The sequence below is a fragment of the Labrus mixtus genome, chromosome 2 (genome assembly GCF_963584025.1).
Source record: "Labrus mixtus chromosome 2, fLabMix1.1, whole genome shotgun sequence".
NCBI lineage: Eukaryota > Metazoa > Chordata > Actinopteri > Labriformes > Labridae > Labrus > Labrus mixtus.
The window spans coordinates 24,567,189-24,589,645 of NC_083613.1; the positions used below are offsets into that span (position 1 = coordinate 24,567,189).

The window sequence follows — 22,457 nt, forward strand, 5'->3', positions numbered from 1 at the left end:
TTACATACACAAAACACAAGTACAAACACAAGAAAACACTCAAGTGCATTACCGTAACAAGGGTAATCACGTATGAACAATCGAGGAAAACATTCCAACTCCTCTGTTGTAATTTCACACAGGTGGGCCAGGTGCAGTTTACAAAGCCAGCGGTGGTTCTCACAGGAGAGTGCTGAGTGAGTGGTTGCAGGCTTACAGCTGGAGTGTTGTTTATGAGCAGCACTGAATATTTTAATGAATAAATAAAACACAAGAAGGACAGAGAAATTAATAAGATGTTTAAAGCTACAGTATGTAATATTATTTTATTATATTTTTGGTTGAAATAACTGATTTTGATCATTAAATGTTACTAACAAACAATATTTAAAGGTTCCTTGAAATAAACGTGTACCTGATCTGTGTCTGTGAATGCCCTTTGTATTTAGTTTGTTATTATTATTTTTTTTAAACTTATGAGGTCTGAATCAAACAACCAATCAGGGGTAGTGTATGTAGCCTAGCCAATCACAGCAGCTCTGTGAGGAACATGTTCAGGTTTCTTGGCAACTGTCAAGTTTTCAAACGAGCATTATCCGCCTTCTGTGTGGACACTTGAGTTTACTCTGGTACAATGCATCAAATTAACACATTTGTGTTTAACATTGTCCGTAACATTAATTACATTTGAATTAAAAGAACAATGGTCCTTGAACACACAATCTCAAGTCGTATTTAAAATAATATACAACTAAAGTGTGTGCTGTCTATGAAAACTCAAAGTCATCCAAATAAGCAAGATCAGATCAATTTGATTTGCCTTTGGAAAATGTAGTGCAACAAGATAAACTCAAAATTGCTTTAAATCTCAAAACTAGTCCATTGATAGCCTAAAAAGTAACTGTGTCCTTTCGTATCTGTCAACTATCAAAACCGCAGAAATAAAACGGAAAGAGACAACAATTTCTGACAAAGGAAGGCCACTAAATTCCTTTTAGGGTATCTGAGAGCTGTTTTTACCCTTAAGGAATACCTAGCTCGTTAATGAACAGTCGTAGATCCTATTCTCTTATTTACAGCCTAATAGATATTCACTGTCACTAGTCAAGGGTTACATTCAATTGACCCAAACCCTGCATGTGGAATAATCCAGGAAGAAATTAAGGGGTGAATTTATTGCTAATTCTCAGCCCTGGGAGAGACAAAGGGTGGGAGGGAGATATGCCAGCATTCACACACAAGCTATCCTAATACATACATGGATGGTACGTGTGCGTGTGTGTGAGCATGTGTCTGTGTGCGCTTGTTAGGAGCTCTTAGCCTGGCTAGTACCACAATCACTATTGCCAGAGGGGCAATTTAGACAGGACGAGGATTAGGGCATGGAGATGGGGATCAAATGAGCACGAAAAGATATCCTCTTTAATAACTGGCTACCTCTGATCCTCTTCACACATATGAAGACACAAAGGGCCGTTTTACAAATATTAAGAGCAGAGCAGGAACAAAAAATATGCAGGCACTTATCAAATAACCGTATTGTTATTGTTTGTGTTCTCTACAGTTTGAGAAAGATGTCATATAAAAAGCCTCATCTATAAGTAAATGAAAGGTGTAAGATGAATGTTAAATACAGGTGTGTTCTTAAAGTGTGTTCATATGAAGAAATTACAGTAATAATAAATTAATTACTCTTGTCTTCCTTTACGGATTTCGAATTCAAGATATGAAGCAAAGTGTTATCATTCTTTTTCTTGGATCACAAGCTAAAATATTCTTTAAAAGGGGACTGTTCAGTGTGTGTGTCTGTGGAGTAGTCACTACATGCAGGGCCACTGTTTAGCAGTTCAACAGCAGTGCTTGCAGCCTGGGGCGTGTGCAGGGGCCAAAAGGGTTTGCTGGCACACAATAAAGAAAAATCTCCACACACACACATACACGCCAAAAGAACAAAAAACAAGCTCATAAAGACACACATGGACACTTCCATAAACACACACACACACACACACACACACACACGCACATGCACAGCCCTCCGGTCCTGATCAATACATGACAAGAGTAAATCTCCTCCGGACGTCAGGCAGTCCAATCAAAGAGCTCGGTGTTCTTATAGGGAATCACAGGAGCCAGGGGGAGACAAACAATGATGTGAATCCTCAACAACAACACAATGGCCCCACAAGCCTAGGGTTATGGGAATCGAGGAGCGGAGATATACAATCATGAACTGTATTCTTATGCATGTGAGCTTTCACAAGTAATGCAGCTTCTATTTTTCTACATGTATATTACATTCATGTGTGTCTTCTTTACTACATGAATGCATATGTATGAAAAATTGCAGGTCATCATTTTTATAATATTTAAAGTGTGGAAAAGAAATCCATTTTTTTTTTTAATTTAATAAAAAAATCTAAATTTTTCCACAATTTACAAGGTGAGTCTTGCATGAACAAGAATCCTCTTGGAATAATTATTGGATTCGGGGACAAAAGAACTGGACATTTTCCACAAAACACTGTCCATAATGTGCCACTTGATTCTTGATTTATGTGTGTGTAAATACACTGCAGCCTCTATCTATCCCTGCCAAGCCTTTTTGCTCCTTTGATAGGCAGGTGTCAGCTGAGCAGAGGTGATAGACGGTCTTTATCAGCCTCTGCCAGATACACACATAGACTGACACAGACACACAAACACACCTCAAGGTGATGGATTAGGTCTTAACAATGACAATGGTGCCCACTCCAGTTGGGCACACAGTATATTTACAATGGTTGCCTGATTCTCCCTATCCATAAGAAACAAAAAGTGCATTGCCTCTGTGCAATGTCCACTCAGACTGAAAGCTTTTTTTTTTTTTAGCCCTTACTGACATTGTTTACACTTAGACGTACATTGCTTTGGAAAAAAGTGTTTGCTAAATGAATTGTAGAATTGTAGAACTTCTTGGCACATAAACAAATTGTTACAATTCCATCTATGTTTTGATGAGTAAGAAGTTCCTAGATGTGGTCGCAGCAGGTTAGCTAGGTAGTGCTGTAATTCTTTCCCTTAGCTATATCGCCAACCGCTCCTGGGGGATCTTGAGGCTTGTCCAGATCAGATGGGGTGAGTAACTCCTTCAGTGTGTTCTACGTCTGTTCTTCCTCCCAGTTGGACGTTTCCAGAGAACATCCACAGGGAGGAATCAAGCCCGACATCCTGATGAGATGCTTGAAGCCTCTCAGCTGGTTCCTTTCAATGCTAAGGAGCAATGGTTTTATTCTAGGCTCCTTGAGGATAGCCTCCTGATAATCAAAAGAGCAACTCTTTTGATCGCTGCCTTAACCTCCTGGGGCTGAATGTCCATCGACAGGTAAATTAAGAGCCTTGCCTTGAAGTTTCCTCTACAGCACAACCGTCCGAATTAATGATGGCATTATTGGCGACACCATACCAGTTGTTTGACCTTGGATGGCTTCAGATCATTAGACTGTCACCAATCAAAAGTGTCCTCAATAAACAGACTGAACCCCAATTTCTCCTGTAGGTTAATTTAGGGCCCTGCATGGGTGAATGAAGAAAGGACATACTTTTTAGCAACCCTTTTTTATGCAGTTTGACAGTGTTTCAGAACCACTAGATATTTGTACCATATCAAACTCCAATTCTTTCCACAGGTGAGGTTTTGTTTCCAAATCCACAGAATTGCCATCTCTCTGGTATCTTGGTACCTATATGCTGTCGATGAGTTCTTGGGTTGACTCCATGATAGAAGGAGATTATCTTCAAGCTGTAGATCTGAGCATCTATCTCCATAATCCAGGCTTTGAGGATCAAGGGCTTCATGTCCCCAAACTCACTTAGAAAAAAATATGTTCAGATGTGTGATTAGAGTAGGCCTTACCCGTATTCTGACACAAACTAACTTCTTTGCCCTTTACAGGTCTGTATAACAGCTTACTCCATCATCTCATGTAACATCATGTAATGAGCACTATACAGCTTTGCTCTGCTATATTTCTGTGTGTCCAAGACATTCAGTTGTCTATCTATCTTTGAACAACTGTGTTTTTGGTACACTTATGCACTTATTTTATCTCAGACTGCAACATAGTTTTCAGTATGTAAGAGCACAAGATCCGACAGCAAAACACCAATCATGTTCCCATCTATAATTGTACGCCATATTAGTGTTGAAGTTCGTTAGGAGATTTCTGGTGTAAAGGATCAAGTGATGGTCAAAGAACTTCCGCAGTATGACATGAAACAAGTCATGGTGGCTTTTTAGTAAATCCACAACCAGCTGAGCAACTCCAAGACAGAGGGTCACTTAAAGTGCTGGTCTTAGTATATAGCCCTGCCATACAGGATTTAGTTGTTCATTTACTGGGGCCAATTTGCAGAAGCCTCTGCCTTCAACTTGCTGCACCAGAAACCTACACCTAACCCTGCAGGTGATACACCCACACAATATCACTGCAAGGAGGTGAGTGGGATAATTTAACAAGACAAACTGTGGACCCATGGCCTTTGATTTCTTGCCCCTTTAGTACAGTACCTTGATAAAAGAATGAAGCTGCTCCAAATGGGAGTAGGCCTGGCTGAGCTGTCTCTGAAGCCTGGCCAAAGCATTGGAGCTCTGCTGGGTCAACCCCTCCATTTGCTCAGTAGCGGTCTGTTCCAGTGCAACCAATGCCTGCTCATTTGCTCCCAAACGAGCCTGCAAGACATGCATTCGCTGCTCCTGTAAAGAAACACAGCAGTCTGAATTGGTAAGCTGTAAGCAACCTTGTTTTGTTTTAGAAAGGAGAGTGTCTGCTTCGGCCTGTGAGGCATTTGTGGCATTTGTAGTTAAAGTACATTTTGAAATGTTCTAGATCTTAGTGGTATTGTCTTTTTTACAGCGAGAATGACATAGTTTTGGACATGATGGTATGGGCTGCAAGCAACAAATAGCCCGCACTGATTATTCAGGGTCTTTACATTCTTCGATGTCATCGGAATGATTCTTAAGTTGCCTTATTACAAAAAAACTATTTTGTAACATAAACAGCCTACAAAAACGATCGACACCTTTCTCCCTTTAGCTTTAAAATGTTTGCAATTTTAAAATTGTTTAACATCTCGGATTCATAAAGTGTTTTTCTGTTCAGTGATTAAATGTTTTATTTTTTTGCAGATGACACTACAGAAATTGAAATAAAGGTTGAAATTTGTTTTAAATCCACTACTAACAAAAAGCCGACTCTGAAATTACAGTTAAAATGGAATAAAGGCTCATATCCTCTGAGTCGTGATCAGATACATATGTGCCATATACCATGGCAGAGCACAGGGAAAGAGGAGTTTATCTCACAAGTCAGTAGCAGCAATTTGTGTATTATTTAATTGTCTGAATTTGCAAAAGGGTTTCCAAGAAGTGCATATAAGCTGTCTTATTCTCATAATGATACAACCACCACCGTGGCTGTTTCCCCACCTTTTTCTCCAGGTCCTCCTTCAGTTTTGAACAGGAGGCCTCATACTGGCCCTTCTCTGTGGTTGCAACATTCAGTCTCCTTTTCAGGGATTCAATGAGAGCTTTCCTGTTGGTGGCCTCTTCTGATAAAGTCTTCACCTGTAGAGATGTAGAGGGCAGGCAAAAATGAATTTAAAAAACCTGAAAAGGATAGGATTGGGACCCTGTAGTTGTGTTGTAATAAAGAAATACTCCTCTTATATTTTCATTCAAAATGTCCTTCAAATCAGTAAAGTAAGATTTCAGTCTACAACTGCAAAAGTAAGTTTATTCTTTGACCCTTGCTCTGATGCATTGAGTGTACCTTCTTCTCAAGCTCCTCCACCTGCCCTCGGTAACTTTTCTCCATCTCCTGCAGAACCTTTAGTCTCGTCTTCAAGTCCTCCACCAGCTGCCTCTTCATGTTCACATCTCTCTCTGTGTGGCTCGTCCTGGAAGCACACACAATAAACAAACAAATTTGTCGGAGCATACTTTTCATTTTACCAGTAAAATATTCTCGTTGAGATACAAGATCTATTTTTCAAGAGAGACAGATAATGAACAAATATTACTTCAATCAACAAATCAGAAGAGAGGCTTCAATAAGCATTCATTCTTCAGACATTCACATACACACTTTAATGTGTGGCACACTCTGGCAAACAGCATATTCATGGGAAACAAATATAGACATAGAGAAACCGACACATACACAGACACACGCAAAGCTGGCAGGCACTGTGTCCCCATGCAGTGCATCAGGCATGACAGCTCATTATGACAACTAAATACACTGGCATGCTGTTCGGGTAAGTGGAGGGGGGTGCAATAAGGATGCATATGTAATTCTAACTGGCATATATTAGAACGAGTGCTCTGGCGGGGAATGCCGCAGTAAGTGTGACTGGGGAGTCCTCTATGACTAACGGCATTTTGAATCAGCAGTGACACTACTTTAGAGACTGTAATCAATATTTAAATGTTTGTTATTTCCCACGCAGCATTACACCCGTCACATATTGAAAACACATCAGCAAGGGGGACTCGGCTTGTGAATGACTGATTATCAATGAAACATGCTTTATAAAATGTTGTTTGTTTACATGCTGTACTGCGCTGATGATACTTTCCCTAAAGAGAGGCAAGGTCTCTGTGTTGCAAGAAATTCATGTCTCAACTGTTGCAAACACACACCCTGTGTCACTTCCTATTTTGATAACCTGCTCTATTGACATGTTTAACATTCCAGCATTCTGCACAGCCGTATTACAGAGAGGCCTTGTTTTAAATGGGCTCAGTATGTTAGTATGTTTTATTCTGTTTTCATAAAAGGCAAATATGAGTTGTTCATGGTTGTCTATACCTCAGGGATTTAGAACAAATAGAATAAAGATCATAAGGATGGAGTTAATTAAAATGGTTTTTGCCGTTTTTTTATTTCAAACATGCAGTGGATCTCTGAGCTCCCACACGCCTCATCGACTGTGTGTTTTAAATAAACAGATGACGCAACGCCAGAGCAAATGCTTTCGTGTAAGTAAATGTCCCTGCCTCCCTAGGTGGATGGATGCCTGAGGGCAGACTGGCTAAATAAATGTGAGCTTGTCCTATTGGAGTGACATTAAATTAAATGAGAGAGGAGTCTAGCCTGGGGTCTATGGGGAAAAGTAGCGCTGCCTGGTTACCCCATGGATTTGGCCATTAATGAGAAAACCCATATTGAACCTTTCAGATGGCTGTCTGGTGTTGACTTAAAGACGGAGAGCAGCAATAAGAGCCCCAGCAGCTCCCTCTGCCCCAATGCTAATGGCAATTAGATCGACAACATTTATTTTAGATGTTCTCTTCTTCTGCACCCCAAAAAGAATAGAGGATAAAAAAGAATGAGGGATATATGGAGCTTCTGCCGGAGCGTGTGATCTCTATTTATGAGTGTTAGTGAGAGAGAGAGAGAGAGAGAGAGAGAGAGAGAGAGAGAGAGAGAGAGAGAGAGAGAGAGAGAGAGAGAGCCTGGAACTATATCCCAATCACTCACACGTTTGTTCCCTTTGTTCTGCGCTTGTTGGCAATATTGTTCTTCAAACATGCGTGTATTATAATGATAACAGTCAGTGGTGTGAAGTGTGTGTGTCTAAAAGAGAGTTAGAGCGAACATTTCTGTGTATGTTGTTAAGAATGAAGTGAGGGTGGACGTTTCATGTGGCTGATAGACAACAGGGCTAAAGATGAAAGAAGCAGCTTCATAAATAAGGCAGGGCCATGGTGCCGGATATTGACTGAGGACATGCCGGTGTACTTTGAAATTCATTTCTTTTTTTCCCCCTTCTCTTCTTTAAGGCGAAGCAGCCTTGCTCCCTGTGTGTATGCCGAGATGTATATTTCAGAGACGTCTAGACATGTCTTTCATTCTGAGAAGGGGTCCCTCTATGGAAGGAAATGGAGAGGAATGATAGAAGAGATGGCGAGTAACATGCTTGTGTGAGTGAGTGAGCGAGTGTGTGACAAGAGGCTAAGGCTGTCGTGGAAACTCAGCAGAGGGATGTTCGCTCTGTCTGGCTGTGATCCGCAGTGCTTTGGTCACACACAAACACATACACACTGTGATTGTACACATGCCCAGGATGCATTATTGAGAATGGCAGGCAGAGGACACAGAATACAATACAAAGAGAGAGCGAAAGGAAGGAAAGCAAAGTTGTTATTTGTTTCTTTCCCTCAGTTCAAAGATGAGATCCTAATGTAGAATGATGATATACTCCTTTCATAACACAGTTTAAATCTCTCCCTGAGCAATTTATTTACAGCCATACATTCTGACTCTGTAATGCAGCAAAAGCTACAGCAGGTGAACCTTGTAACTCATTAGGGCTTGTGGCCCACAGGCCAGAGAGATGCTGTGTGGGTTTTAGTGTCATGGGCCAAAATGGTTCCTCCTGAGGCACACAATCAATCAATACACCGCTTTGATCACCACCCCACATCAGCTTCCCACATAAGCAACAGCCCTATACATGACACACAAGACACCCACATGGACACATGTGCGCACACACTAATTCCTTCAGTCGCTTTTTATTCAATCGCTCATGAGAACATGCATAATTTCACAGATGATTCACGCATAGGAGAGGCATGCCTGAGCAGAGTGCAGCAGACTGAGTGCTGCCACATGGTGGAATCAAACACTGCAGATGAGAGCAGCAGAAAGTGCAAACATGCAGATAGAGAGACAGGGAGAAGGACAGACACAGAATGAAAGAAGGATGTTAAACTTAATATGGAAATATAAGAGCTGCACTGGTAAATGAGAAACATAAAGAGACACTAATGAAGAAAAGAGGGCGAGAGACTAACTTGTCCTGTAGCTGGCGGAGCTTGTCCTCCTTCTCCAGGAGTTGGCCTCGCAGGGCTTTGTTAGCCGCCACCTGCCTTGTGACCTCCACACTTGCACTCTGGGGGGAGGGCAGAGGGTGCGTGTGTGTTAGTTTATGTGTTTGAGTGTGTGTGATGGGGGTGGGGAAGGTTTTCATGACACGCCTGATGACAGGTCAGGCACAGCATGCCACCTCATTATAGTTACAGCAGGAGGGTGGAAGGTGCTAAAAGAGGTTAAGAGGAAAGCAGTCATTTTCAAAGTGGAGGAGATAAGGAGAGTAATTAGGAAGAATAACAATTTCCAGACCTATACTAATGAATACATTAAACAAGGCGTGTGTGTTAAAAAAAAGAAGGTTATATTAAAAAGCATGAACAAAAATCCAGCTGCAAACAATCTTTGAATATAAATTAATTCAAACATGTTGTTTTTCTCTCTTTTTTTCCTTGTGTTAATGACATTAAGACATATGGTTCATGGTGATAGGTTGGCATCAGATCAAAAAACTGATGGTTATTTAAACGTGCATGTTCACTTTGGTTTAAAGGGCCCCGTGTCCCTTGTGGGAACCGTACCACTACACGCTTTTGACAACTCGCTAACTCAGTGCCTGCACCCCCACAGTGCATCCCCTGCCTCTCCCCTTTTGCTGTCACCTGACATGACTTCCTCATCTGTGTGTAACGACAGCAGCAATCTGCCGGGTGACACTGATGAGCTGACTGTAGAGAGGAGGCTGATAATACTGTGGTACCACTCAAACCTCATTCCCTATGATGTAGGGCACGTCTCTACTGCTATCCCACATTTCTCATCTTTCTGACAGGTACTCTGTAATAAGATCAAATGATAAGAAATGCTAATTCATGTCGAAATCACATGCAATTTCAGGTGATGCTGAGTGTAAATTGAAATGCTCAAGAGTTGTTGATTTTTTTACGCTACATGAGTTGAAAGTAAAACCTTGACAGAGTTTTTTTTTCCCACCAGAATTTCTTAAATCCTCAAGGACTGCCTGCTGTTTAATCCACTGAGATGTTCAAGTGACTCAGAAATATGGGTTTGATAGGAATAAGAAAAAGAGGGGAAAAAAATGTAAACTAAAAAAATGATATATTCTTGTGTATTCTTACACAAAAAGACTGTTTAATGCAGCATATGTAGCCAAAAGACACTGAAATGTGTTTAATGTCTTTGCTTGCCTGTATGTTCAAAAACTTTTCTTGAGCAAAAAGGTAAAAATATACTATCAAAATGTTCAATGTTTTTTATGGTATGATTAACTTCAGCTTCATTGTGCACAAAATTGGAAATGAACATGATGCGTAACACCATCATCCTATTAAGAAGCTTAATCTAATAAGGCATGCACAATAAGACAAAGCATGAGGGCAATTCATTAACCCTCGAGCTCTACACAGCACTCATAACCACTAACCTTTAGTTTGGTTTGAAGCTGTTTCACTTCCGCCCCAAGCGCCTGGGAGGCTGTATCAGCTGTGGTGGGCATGGACCTGCCCTGGCAGGAGCACTCCGTGTTTACTGGGGGTGCTGGTGCTGGTGCAGATTGCTGGGGGAATTGGATTTTCCTCCACTGCTCCAGCTCCATCTCCAGAACCCTTTTCTGCTGCTCCATCCCAGCCAAGTCAGAGGTCAGCTTCTGCAGATTGACAGACAGACAAAATTGGTGGGCCAGGGTTCTGCAGACGATACTACAACTAAAGTTTTGGCCCTTTGTTGTACAACCGGGTAATCCTTTATTTTTGTGATAGGTCAAGCATAGACATGATATGCTGCTACATAAAACCTTAAGAAGTTTGATTCAGACCAAAGCCTATATTTTTAGGCTTTACACTACAAAAATGTATTAATGTTGGAAAGAAAAATTATGTGACTTGACAAGTTCTTCATTTTAAATGTACATTACATAAAAGGGGTAAACACACACACACTGTATACATATGTATACATTACCACAGGAGGTGTGCAGGCTCTGCTTAAATAACTCTCAGGTGTGATAAATCTCCTTTTCTATGCTAATTAGGACACAGATTATGCCGTTGCCCGGTCAATAGGGCCTAATTCTCCCTGTGATTGGCATGCATAATAAAGCCATCCTGCAGAAACAGAGAGCACTGTGGGACACAGGGAGTTGAGCATTTGGTGAGTGGTTGAGTTCACCGTGATGAACAATAATAGAACTAGCTTATAATGTACAATGTACAGTTTATTAATGATTCTAAGCACAAGCGTGTGAGGTGAACACTTTAAAACATGTGGGTGATACACCTCAAAAAGCTCTTTGATGGATTATTAAGAAAATATGTCGCTGAAACACGTCTCTGTATGTTTTGTTCAATTCTGCCACAATTAGCTGATCTGATATCATTTGAAACATGCTTAATGGCTCACATAGGAGATGTGAAACATAAGGATGTATGCTGCACACATGGGGTAAATGCTGGAACACACACAGAGACACACACACACACACACACACACACACACACACACACACACACACACACACACACACACACATACATACACACACAGTGAAACCGCAGATTCCCAGGGGTTTGCTCTCTGCTCTGCATACATGGAGGTTATTGATATCTGGTTGCTGGCTGACACCTTTTAATAGAATCCCTCTTGTTTTAGGTTTCCTCTGCTCTGTTGAAGGCGTGCATGCCATTTCCCCAGAGACGTCGGGAAAAAGAGAAGAGAGAGAGAGAGAGAGAGAGAGAGAGAGAGAGAGAGGAGTGGGGAATGAAAAATGGGGCTATGGCTGTAGTGGCAGTGCTGCACGAATTAAGAGTGGCATTGATGACACTTCCTGTAAGACAGGCTTTGATTTCACAGGCCATTTTCAGCCCTGGTGAGAAATGACACTGACATGGACTGATGTACCGGTGGTCCATTAGGCTGTAAGACAGGACACCTCACTCTCTGTATTCTCACTGATGCTGTTCCAAGTGATACCCAATCATTAGCAGGATAAATATGGAATCTGAGGCTGCAGAATTAGCCACATGACTTTCATCACATATGAATGCATGCAGATACACAGGCACACATGCAAAAATAAATGTGCATGTGACATCATAAATCGACCCAGGGAAATAAAAGCCAATTTTTATTCTATGCAAGTAATTTTATCAAATTTAAATAATGTCTGGAGCTCCTTCAGTTCATTCAGCGATGTCTGCTGTAGCCCTAATTCTGTGATAATCCTGACTCTTTGCATGTGTAAGGAGGGTAGGACACTGCACATTAAAAGAGATAAGCTCAGTAAACTCAGGAGGCGATGTCACAGTAAACCACAAAGTGATGTAAACGGGGAGGTAATGACTGAGTGAGGGAGATAATCTCAGCAACGTATGATCCTGTATTTGGCTCATACCCCTGACAAGAACATTTCTGCAAGAGCTACATTCGGTAGAATTAGGAAAGTATATTTCACCTGTCACCTGAGTTTTTTAAGCTTCTTATGTCACCTTAAAGGATAATTCTGGTGTATTACATGCCCTCTTATACCGTGTTTCTTGTACTTGGTCATGGTGCTTTTAATGTCTTGTGTAATGCATGTTGAATCGCTGTGTTTCTGAAATGTGCTCTGTAAATAAACTCGCCTTGCATTACAACTTGAGTCTTCTTTTTCTGCCTGATGCCATTATTTTCATCAGCAATGATAACATTTTGATCTAGGAATGATTTCCATACAAGGGATCAGAATTTACATTGTGGGCATACTCACTTTGGGTTAAACCTGGCTGAAAAGTGGTCTAAAGCTGATCTGACTAAACTCTATTATTATCTGGTTCCATATTATATTATTTGCCAAACTACACATGTTTACAATGGTAGTCATTTAAAATATCGCAATACCGCAGATTGTCAAAATACAAAACCTTAGTTGTAATAAATACAAATTCCCTTTGGAGATAAATATATTCGTACACTTTTGGCAGGCTAAGGGAAATCTAAACCTAAGAGCTAGTGTTCCTGCCTGTTTTTATAAAATATCCATGGGGACTGTGTGATCAAAAGTGTCACTGTACTGTTGAACATGGGTTCTCCTTGTGCTGGCAAACTGTAAGTATCAGATAAGATGTAAGTTCTGAAATATTTTTAATTAGCTACTGATAAAAAAGAATACTCAGACAAAAAGCAACTTAAAAGTAAAGAATAAGGAAGTTGTAATTTTTTGTTGGAATGAGGTTTGGAAGGAGGCAACAAGGGAAGGACAGAGTGTGCAAGGGATCCAGAGACACAGCAACACAAACAAGTCTCTGTAAAACTGCCATGCTACTTCTCACATGATGGCCCCTGTGGAGGCTGTCCTAAGCCAATTACCAGCCGAGAGTTTTAGTTGGAGAGTTGGCCAGGACTAGCTGGAACAAGCCCAAAGTCCATCACCTTTTGCCCTTTGCAGAGAGGGCAACAAGACCTGGCTCTGGCCAGTCAGCCGGCTTCAACTTTCTCTGGTGGAGTGGCATTAATACTGCAGGAGGAGAGAGGAAACAAATAGGAAGACAACAATTCCCCCCCTGTCCACTATGTGTGTATGTGTGTGAGAGCACACCAGTGCCTTTACTGCTGTGTCTAAGTCTAAGGTCTCGTTGGGCCTCAGCAATCAGCTGCCTGGGTCGGAGCACAAGGGCCACTTCCTTAGTGGCAACAAGAAAAGGGCTGTATTCAGACACGTGTGCACAGAGCCAACATACTCTATCTGTACTGTTCTACAAAGTACAAACCCATGTTAACTAATCAGGCGTTCAGCTGGGTCCTCACTGACTGCAACTGTGTCTAAAGTCACCCAAAGATTTCCTGCCCGTGAGATTCTTTGGTTAGTCTATGTATGTTGACGTGCACAAGGAGGCTCTGACAGGAAAGACACTGTTAAGGGCAAAAGTGCTAAGGGCTAGGTCTTAAGGGCTAGGTGTTTTATTTATAGTCTATACCAAGTGTAAGAGTCTCCTACCTGCAGGCAGGTACTAAATTACTAAATGAGTGTGTGGCAGTCACAGTCAGCTTGCGTGTGTCTGTGCACATACATGCACATATTTGGAAAAACTGATAGTGACACAGATTGTTGGGGAGAACTTGCTTGTTGAAACATTCAGTTGGACGAGACAACAGCAGAGTCAGAGAGAAAAGGAGAGGGTGTGCACCTCTCCTCTTCTTTGTGATGCTGACCTCCACAGGCCTGTCAGCCACACTTATTAAACATGATAAGGGCAAAGGACCTGCCTCTGCTGCACTCTCACCCCCCCAGAAAATAAAAAAAGAAACACAAAAAGAAAGACAAAGAGAGCAAAAAACATTCACAACTTACTTTCCTTTCTTTTACTCATCTCCCTTGTTTTTTCCCCCAAAGTTACCTGTGTGAGCTGCTTGCTGCTGCACAGTTTCTCCGTGAGGGAGTTGTGCTGCACCATGATCTTCTCGTTGGCAATTCGCAGCTCTCTGGCTGAAAGCACAGCATCCTTCCTGGCACTTCGCAGTATGTCAATGTGACGCTGCAGGGACTCTATACGCTGCTGCAGAAAAGAGGAGGAGCAGCGCTGGGTCTTCATTAGCATCCTCTTCCTCCTCCACCTCATCTTCTCTCCTCCCGTCCCTCGGTCCCAGGGCTCATGCTGTTCATCGTCTAACAGGAGGAAGTACACACAGGCACCTCAGAGTTGACAAGTGCACAGAACAAATCCCCTGTTTAGAAGCTATACTGCTGGGAGTTAACAGGTGTATGTGAAAGTGCCTGTGTGTATGCTCGAGTGAAAACTGTGATATATTTAACAACTTGAATTATTAACATTTTCCATTTATAACCGATTCAGGAGTGGCAAGTTCTGAAACAAACAAACAAGACGGAAGCTTGTTAACTTCTTATAAACTTGTATCTGATTCACAGTATGTTCATACATTGAATGTTATTGCAGCCGAAAGTAATATTTGATTAAATTTTTGTAGTTCTGCATGGGTGTAAGAGTGTGATACCTTGAGCCAGAACATCGGTTTGTTTCCTGTAAGATCCCGCTGCTGGTGCGTCTGTGTTTGACATCAGTGAACACCTGTAGGACTGAAAGAAAGGACAATTTGGAGACAGAGATGAAAAGCAGCTGTTAAATGTAACACAAGCGGTTGACATGTTGCACAGCTCATAATGACACCATGATCACAGGGTTTACTCAGTTTAACCTGACAAGACAAATCACTGTGCGCTTTAATAATTCACCTGAGCGTGTTCATCCGACTTCTACCCGAACACCTCTCGGCATGGATATTAATTCTGACATATGCTTGCAAATGCCTTGATTCACTCCTACAGTATGACATGTGTGTACAGTCATTTGCACTCATAAATGTGCGTGTGTGTGTGACAGCTCCCAACTGCGCCCTCGTTTGTAGCGACATCAAAGAAGCCCCCCATCCCTCCTTCTTCTCTGCCTGTTTCCTTTGTATATGGGGTCAGGTAGGATTTGATCAGTGCCAGGTTTGATCACACTGTGTCTTGCAGGGAGGAGAGGGGAGATGAACCCTTTGGTTCGTGACAAAGCACATCGTGAGGGGCCAGGGCTGTCATGGCGATGAGCCCGGGAGGAGCTGATGGGCACATTTAGCGGATCTGGAGCGGGGAAACAAAAAGGGATCTGAGAGTATGGGTCCTGACAGCTCCCTGGCTACATGTACAACAACAAGCCTCTCTTCCTCTCCACCTTCTTAAAAAACGAGAGAGGGGAAGAGAGGAAGACAGAATATCTTTAAAGGTCCCCCTGTACTTCTCCTCATCTCTCTTTTTGACGGACATATCTCTCTGGGGTTTGGCTGCCATGTCCTGCTGTGAAGTGGTTTGATGTGGACAAGAGCAGAGGTCCAGGCCTATTGATTTCATGGTGTGGAGAGAGGAGGGAGAAGAAAAGGCACCGACAAGCACACATGGGAAAGTTTTTGATACCAAGAACCAGTTTTAAGATGTATTTTATGGCATGTTCCAAATCATGCAAAAATAGTTACAAGAACAGTTGTTAGTCAACATATTTTGACACATTTCTTTTTAGACCTATGTGAAATCCAAGCAATGTAGAAGTTTGATTCTTTATTCTTTCAACCTTTATGTTAAAAAAGGGGACAGTTCACAGTGACTCAAACAAGACTACTTTAAAAATGCAGAGGTTTAAAAAGTCAAATGGAATTGAATTGATTGATTTTAAACAGTCTGCATCATACTGTAGACACTGCAGTCCCCAGTTCCTTATCTACAAATCTAACAATCATTATGGACCAATATATCTGTAGACATTAAGGACATTGTACCACATTATGAAAGTGTAGTTTGAATTGAAACCAGGGAAATTTAAACCCAATTCTGTGTTACATCAGAATTTTAATTTATTGCCAAGTACATTTTCACATACTGTACAAGGAATATGACTTGGTGTTTTGGTGCAAAACAGTTAACAAAATAAATAAAGCAAAAATAGCAAGAACTTAAGCTTAGTATTAAACAACAGCCAAACTGAGTGAAATGACTTACCCTTTTAAAATGTTTCCCCAATAGACAATTCTTTATATAAAAGATGAAGATTGACCTTTTTTTGGCTGATAAGACTTTTAATTGTTCATTAAAATGTGCTGAAAGTTTATTGTCTGCCTACCCACTGGAGAGAGGACTTTTAAAACACTCCTAGACATCTCAGTTGACGAGTCAAAAGTAATATCCACCTGACTTCAAACATATCACTCTTTTACCGTTCCTTTTAGCTGTTTTTATTTTATTATTTAATTTCGATCCGTAACAAGTTCCCTTTTCCGTGGTTAAGTTAATGCCGTAACCTTTGATCTACCACAATGTCCTTACTGTATTTCAAAATAAAAGCAGGGTTGAATTCAAACAGCATTTTCACAAGCAGACTATTCTGATTAATTTACTGAAAATGTTACCTTGAGGAAGTAGTCTGCAAATAAAGACTACTACCCCATAATTACATCAGACTTGAAGTTTAAACATTCTTAAACCAGAAATGATTAAAGGATGAGAGGATACTAACCTTTCTCATGGAGTGTTTGGAGTGTGAGGGCTCACTGTTCAGACTGTCAGAGTACTCGTCACCGCTGTCACTGCAGAGAAAAGGAGGAAGTGGTTAGATGAATCAGACACCCTGGTTCTGAAAGAATCAGCACTGTTGGACAAAAATCCAATTTACCTTTTATGGTTGATTTAGTTGACATCAAGAAAAAACATGTGCATTTCACTACACCCCCGCTTCCAACGGAAAATCAATGTCCCATCCAATTTCTGAGCAGGAAGTGTAAATGTGGGTATAAATTAAGTGAAAAGCTGCAGTGTCTGTTGCTGATGGTGAATGCATCAACATGTATGAGAGCAGCTGTGGCCTTCATTAGCCCTCTGTGTGACAGACGTGTGTGAGAGGCACGGCTGAGCGGATCCAAGCAAAGTTGCATCTGATGGACACACGGTAAGGGCTTCCTGGGACACACACAAACACACATGCTCACACACGCTCACACACACACAGGTTTATTGACAGTGACCTTTGACGTGAAGGTGGAAGCCAGTGACATTTACGCTGGCGGGTTTATTAAGGTGGGGCCTGTGAGAGATGCAGCAGAGGTAAAGACCAAAGAGAAAGGATCTAACTGGAACATGACAGGGCTGGGGGCTAGTCAGGGTTAAACCCCAGTCTGGACAGGAGCACAGGGACTCACTGAGGATCACTAATCACCACCACTAAGACCAGGGTTACAAGAATAAGATAAAAAAAACTAACTGCGTTATACTGGTGAGATAGCTAAAGAGGTCCGACTTTTAGAGTACAATTGTGAAGAGTGGCTAGATGTGCAGGGTGACTCGCTATACGATACAATATGACATATGTGTCCCACGATATTGATCATCTTATGATACAGGGATTCGGCAATTTTGAATATATAGCAAGACAATAATATAATGATGCATCATGATTAGGGCTGGGAATCTTTGGGCGTCTCACGTTTGAGTCTTGGGGTCACGATTCGATACAGAATCGATTTTCGATTCAAAACGATTCTGGATTCAAAGTCTATTTATGAATCAGTACATACTTCAGGATCTACTCCAGTCATCTGTGAGACTGGCTGAATTTCTTGTTGCTCTATTTGGCATTCTACTGAGTTAAAGAGCTAGCCTTAGCACCTAGTAGGGAGTGACTGATTAGCCAAAAAAAACAAACAAAAAAAAGATTTTTGGAAGTTATTATCGATTTTAAATCTTAGAAATGAAGAATCTCGATTTTTAAATAAATCGATTTGTTTTACCACCTCTAATCATGAAATCTGATTAACTGAAGACAATAAAATGAAGGATTTATGTATTTAGTATCTGTCAGTCAAAATACACCGACTTCAGAGGAAAAAATAAGGAATGATAAAAAATACTTCATGTCTCCTTAATCAGCTGAAAGCCTTATTGAGATCATAATCTTTTTTTGTGGAACTGATGGCCAAGCTGTTTGGTCTAGCCCTGTGTACACAGGCTATAGTACTCTACACGGGTCGCCGGGGTCCGACCTGTGACTCCTTACCTGCATGTCATAACCAATTCTCTCTCCAAATGTACCCTTCCTCACCTCCCACCCACACACACAAAAAAATATGTTCAAGAGTGACTTTACCATGCCAGCTACATTAACAGTACCACACAAATCATAAAAACACTCAGCATTTCCATCTATCAGAATAGGCCGATCAGATTCAGAATGATATTTTACCCAAGCTGTCTTCCTCTTATTCTGTCTTGCTCCTCAACAAAACTGCTGATCTGCTCAAAGTGGTCAGCTGCCTCCAGCAGCAGCTCAAAACTTGAGAGAGGGAGCCAGAGGCAGCCTTACAAAGAAGTGGAAAAAATAAAGAATTGTCAGTATCCTTAACAAGTCTGACATCTTTATTTTGCACTATTTAGGCCAAACTTCCTTAGGCAGAAATACTGTATTTCTGGAAGCGCCAGCCAAACATTTCGCTGAAGAAGACCGCTGCTAGAAAAAAGACGCAGGAGGCTTTACAGTAACAAATCAGTTGACAGGTGCTTAAATAAGACAACATCTCAGTTTAGACCCCTTCTTCACAAATCCACTTAGATCCTCCTCTCAGGTAAAGGGTATATTAGACTGCTCCTTATTAGCCACATGGAGAGGCATTAGGAAAGCAGGGCATAGCTGCACCCAGTCCCTGTTAAATGGCCTCATGTGGATAGAGATGGGGCGGATTACAGGCTGATGAATTAGTCGGTGAAGAGATGGCTGGTTAGTAGGACTGAGCAGACAGAGAGGGGCGTACGGGGAGAGAAAGTGAAGGGAAATAAATATCAGCACTAGCTCTGAGTGTTTGAAATCAAATCATTCCAACCATCACTCAATAAATGTTGGCTCAGTGGCTTTTTGCATAAAACATACATGAAATAATTACTGTCGATGGTTCTTAATTTAGAGGGTGTTAAACAGCTTGTAGACATCTGGTACTGAGCCGAGTAGGGTCATTCAAAATTTATCCAACTAAATTAAGGCGATGAGAAGAGAGGAGAGGGAGAGGAGAAGAGAAGAGAGGGAGAGGAGAGGGAGAGGAGAGGAGAGGAGAGGAGAGGGAGAGGGAGAGGAGAGGAGAGGAGAGGAGAGGAGAGGAGAGGAGAGGAGAGGAGAGGAGAGGAGAGGAGAGGATGAGTGTTTTTTCGTGTGTTGTGATGGAGTTCCAGTGTGGTTGGAGGAAATAAGAGTAACGCACACACATTTGTGAATTGATAGGCCACTTGATAAACAACATGACTCTTCACAGGGTTGGGTTAGCTTCTATGCCTGAACGGCAGAGTGTGTACGGGTGGAGTAGGTAGGTGGGTAAGGGGCGCTTGGTACTTGCAGGGGGATCCTTAGCGCTGTCAAGGGGGGGTTAGTGAATATGCAAAGGACCAGTAAATTAAATCAAACTGCCAAACTGTCAATTTCAGGGTAGCGTGACTAGTGCATGAAAATGGCATCACTGGAAGGTATCAAGGCTTCGGCGGCCCCCTTATCCCTGGGCTTTTCTGGCATCCGTTCAACTTTGTGCAGAGAGGTGGCTAATTTTGCATGCAAATTTCAGTCAATAAGCTCCAAGCAAGGCGTCCCAGGATATTTCAAAGGATCTGACAGTACTTTCCCCCTCCTCTCTTCTTCTCTCTATCATTCTTGCTCGCATTCTTCTTTTGGCTCCTGAATACCAACGAGACAGACGGTGAAATTCAATCACCCATTTGCTTACGCTTTGCATATGCACGTTGTCCCCTCGATGCTGCAGGGGCCCCCCACGATTTGGAAAGCCCACTCTCTCAACTCAAACTACACAGAAATAATGAGGTGGGAGGCTGTGAGAATTAGAACCTTCATATGTGTGTGTGTGTGTGTGTGTGTGTGTGTGTGTGTGTGTGTGTGTGTGTGTGTATCATTACCTATCGATGCTCATGTCCTCCCACTCGTCCTTAGTGGGACTGGGGCTGCGGCCTTGCCGTCTGATGGCTTGATTGGGGCTGACTGTACGGTGGCTGCGCTGCTGGAGTGGACCTCTGGGTCTTGTTGTTTTGAATTTGACCTTGTTGCTAATGTTGCTGACGCTCCCACCTGCCCGTGTAGGTCCTGCTGCACGGTTCCTATAGAAATCCCTGGCTGCTCTGAGGATCCCTAACTCCTGTCTCAGCTTCAGCAACTGATGATGAAGCTTAGTAGCCTCTTTGTGAGAGGCAGTGAGCCGGGCTTCTAGGGCCGTGATCTCGCTGCGATGCCGCTCTCCCTGAGCAAGAGCCTGGGCCTGGGCTGCCTCTTCACGGACAGCTTCCTGGGTTCGCACATGGTCCAGTGAGGCTTTGAGTCTGCGGCAGTCGTGAGCCAAGTCTTCCTTAGCCTCAAGTAGCTGCTCTTTCTCTTCCCTCAGTCTCTCTGTTTCTTCCTCCAGAGACATCATCCTTTGCTCCAGCTGTTCAATCTGAAGAAATCAGAGATTCAACACATTTGAATCGGTCTTAAAATAATTATTTAACTTTTGAACATGCTCCTTAAACAAAGCTAGTAAAAGTAACATTATGCCATGTTGTTTTTGTTCTATAGTGTGTTCTGGAGTGTGAACATTTCTATGAGGAGTTCCAGTTCCTAATTTGACCCGTTTGTGTTAACAGACGTTAACCCTCTCTAGACATTTCTTAAAGGTTTTTGTGTCACTATGTAAATGCTGTGTATGTCTGAGCCAACCAGAAACCAACCCAAACCAGCCCGGCAGGGCTATGAACATTTGACGGGCACCCTCTTACCCTGATCACCCCTAACTAGGCAGCAACCAGGAGCACTTAGTCTGTTTTTTAGATCTTTGGTTGAGACTGTTTAAGAGAACAGTGGATGCCTGCTGGGTTCTTGCCTCCAGGCAATCGCTTCCTTTTATTTGGCTCTCACTCTGCCCGCTGGTGAAGCCTGGTACCCTTCAAACAAAATTAGACAGCTATCCCCGCTCTTGATGATTCACTGCTCTGACAGCACAAACACATGCAAATGTTGTTGTTTTTTAAACACACAAACATATATCTTAACAAAAGCTCCAAAATACCATTAATGTTAAATGTTCTACTTTTCCGGGATTCATTTTGTACATTAATTTTTCTACACTCCAATGCTACAGTAACTATTTTTGGTGTGTACTAGCAGAATAACTGTGACGTAGTGACACTTAACTTGGAAATGACTACATGACCAAGTCTCCACAGATTCAGAACACTTTTTCATAATTCTTCATATTTTCTGAGAGGTATTGTGCTCCAATACGACTCTGTCGGATTTCTTTTATTGGCAGTGACAAAGAACACTTAGTGATGGCATAGTGCTGTACCTTTTTAAATGACTGTTCCAATCGCTCTGAAGAAACAGAAAGCTTTTTCGGAGTGCTGCTTTTGACCTGGCGCTCCTCCACCACTTTGGAAAGCAATTCTGCAAAAAGGGAACAAAGCTCATTATTGTGACATGATGTGTCAAACTCAGGCGGCAATCAATGAAATGATAATGAAGAGGGTACATTAAATCAATTAGCATTACTAAGGTCTAATTTACTTCTTGAGGTCCAGTTTCTTTTTTTTTTTTGTCAATCAAACCAAAAATAACACAGAATCACTTCTACTGTTTCCAAAGAGACTTGAATTTTTTTAACAGCTAAAAAAAATCAGGTCCGGTTTCTTACATTTTCATCAAATAGCCTTTTTTCCAACCGATTATCAGAAAGGTGTTTTATTTAGTAGTCCACATGGAAATAGGAAAACAGTGTTCAAAAGCACAAGCTGATACAGGCTATGCGCAACCTCTCTCTGGGGATCTTAAACAAACGAAGAGAAGTGCTTAAATCCCTTGTGAATAGACAGCCCCAGGCTGCACTGCTTTGTAGTCCACTGTGTTTCCCCAACGGACATCTAATCTCTACAGACTAACATGCTGCTTTATTCTGAGAACTTCAATAGTGGCCTTGGTAAACATATGATTTAGGCTTTATGATAACAACAGAATGCATGCAGTCATAGTCAAAATGCTTGGGGATTTGATGCCCTCATATTCA

The 22,457-nt window shown here is 41.8% G+C and overlaps 1 protein-coding gene across 1 annotated transcript in view; it reads right to left on the reverse strand.

Annotated features, from left to right (window-relative positions):
• cntln (centlein, centrosomal protein) overlaps positions 1-22,457 on the reverse strand; it is an 82,431-nt gene that overhangs the window by 15,329 nt on the left and 44,645 nt on the right. Inside the window, exons 15-24 of the mRNA XM_061057989.1 lie at positions 21,744-21,841; positions 20,323-20,852; positions 16,898-16,967; positions 14,847-14,928; positions 14,231-14,499; positions 10,285-10,506; positions 8,825-8,922; positions 5,793-5,919; positions 5,450-5,587; positions 4,529-4,714 (exon numbers count right to left, since the gene is read on the reverse strand). Coding sequence (XP_060913972.1) covers positions 4,529-4,714; positions 5,450-5,587; positions 5,793-5,919; positions 8,825-8,922; positions 10,285-10,506; positions 14,231-14,499; positions 14,847-14,928; positions 16,898-16,967; positions 20,323-20,852; positions 21,744-21,841 — 1,820 coding nt within the window. The remainder of the gene's footprint in view (positions 1-4,528; positions 4,715-5,449; positions 5,588-5,792; positions 5,920-8,824; positions 8,923-10,284; positions 10,507-14,230; positions 14,500-14,846; positions 14,929-16,897; positions 16,968-20,322; positions 20,853-21,743; positions 21,842-22,457) is intronic.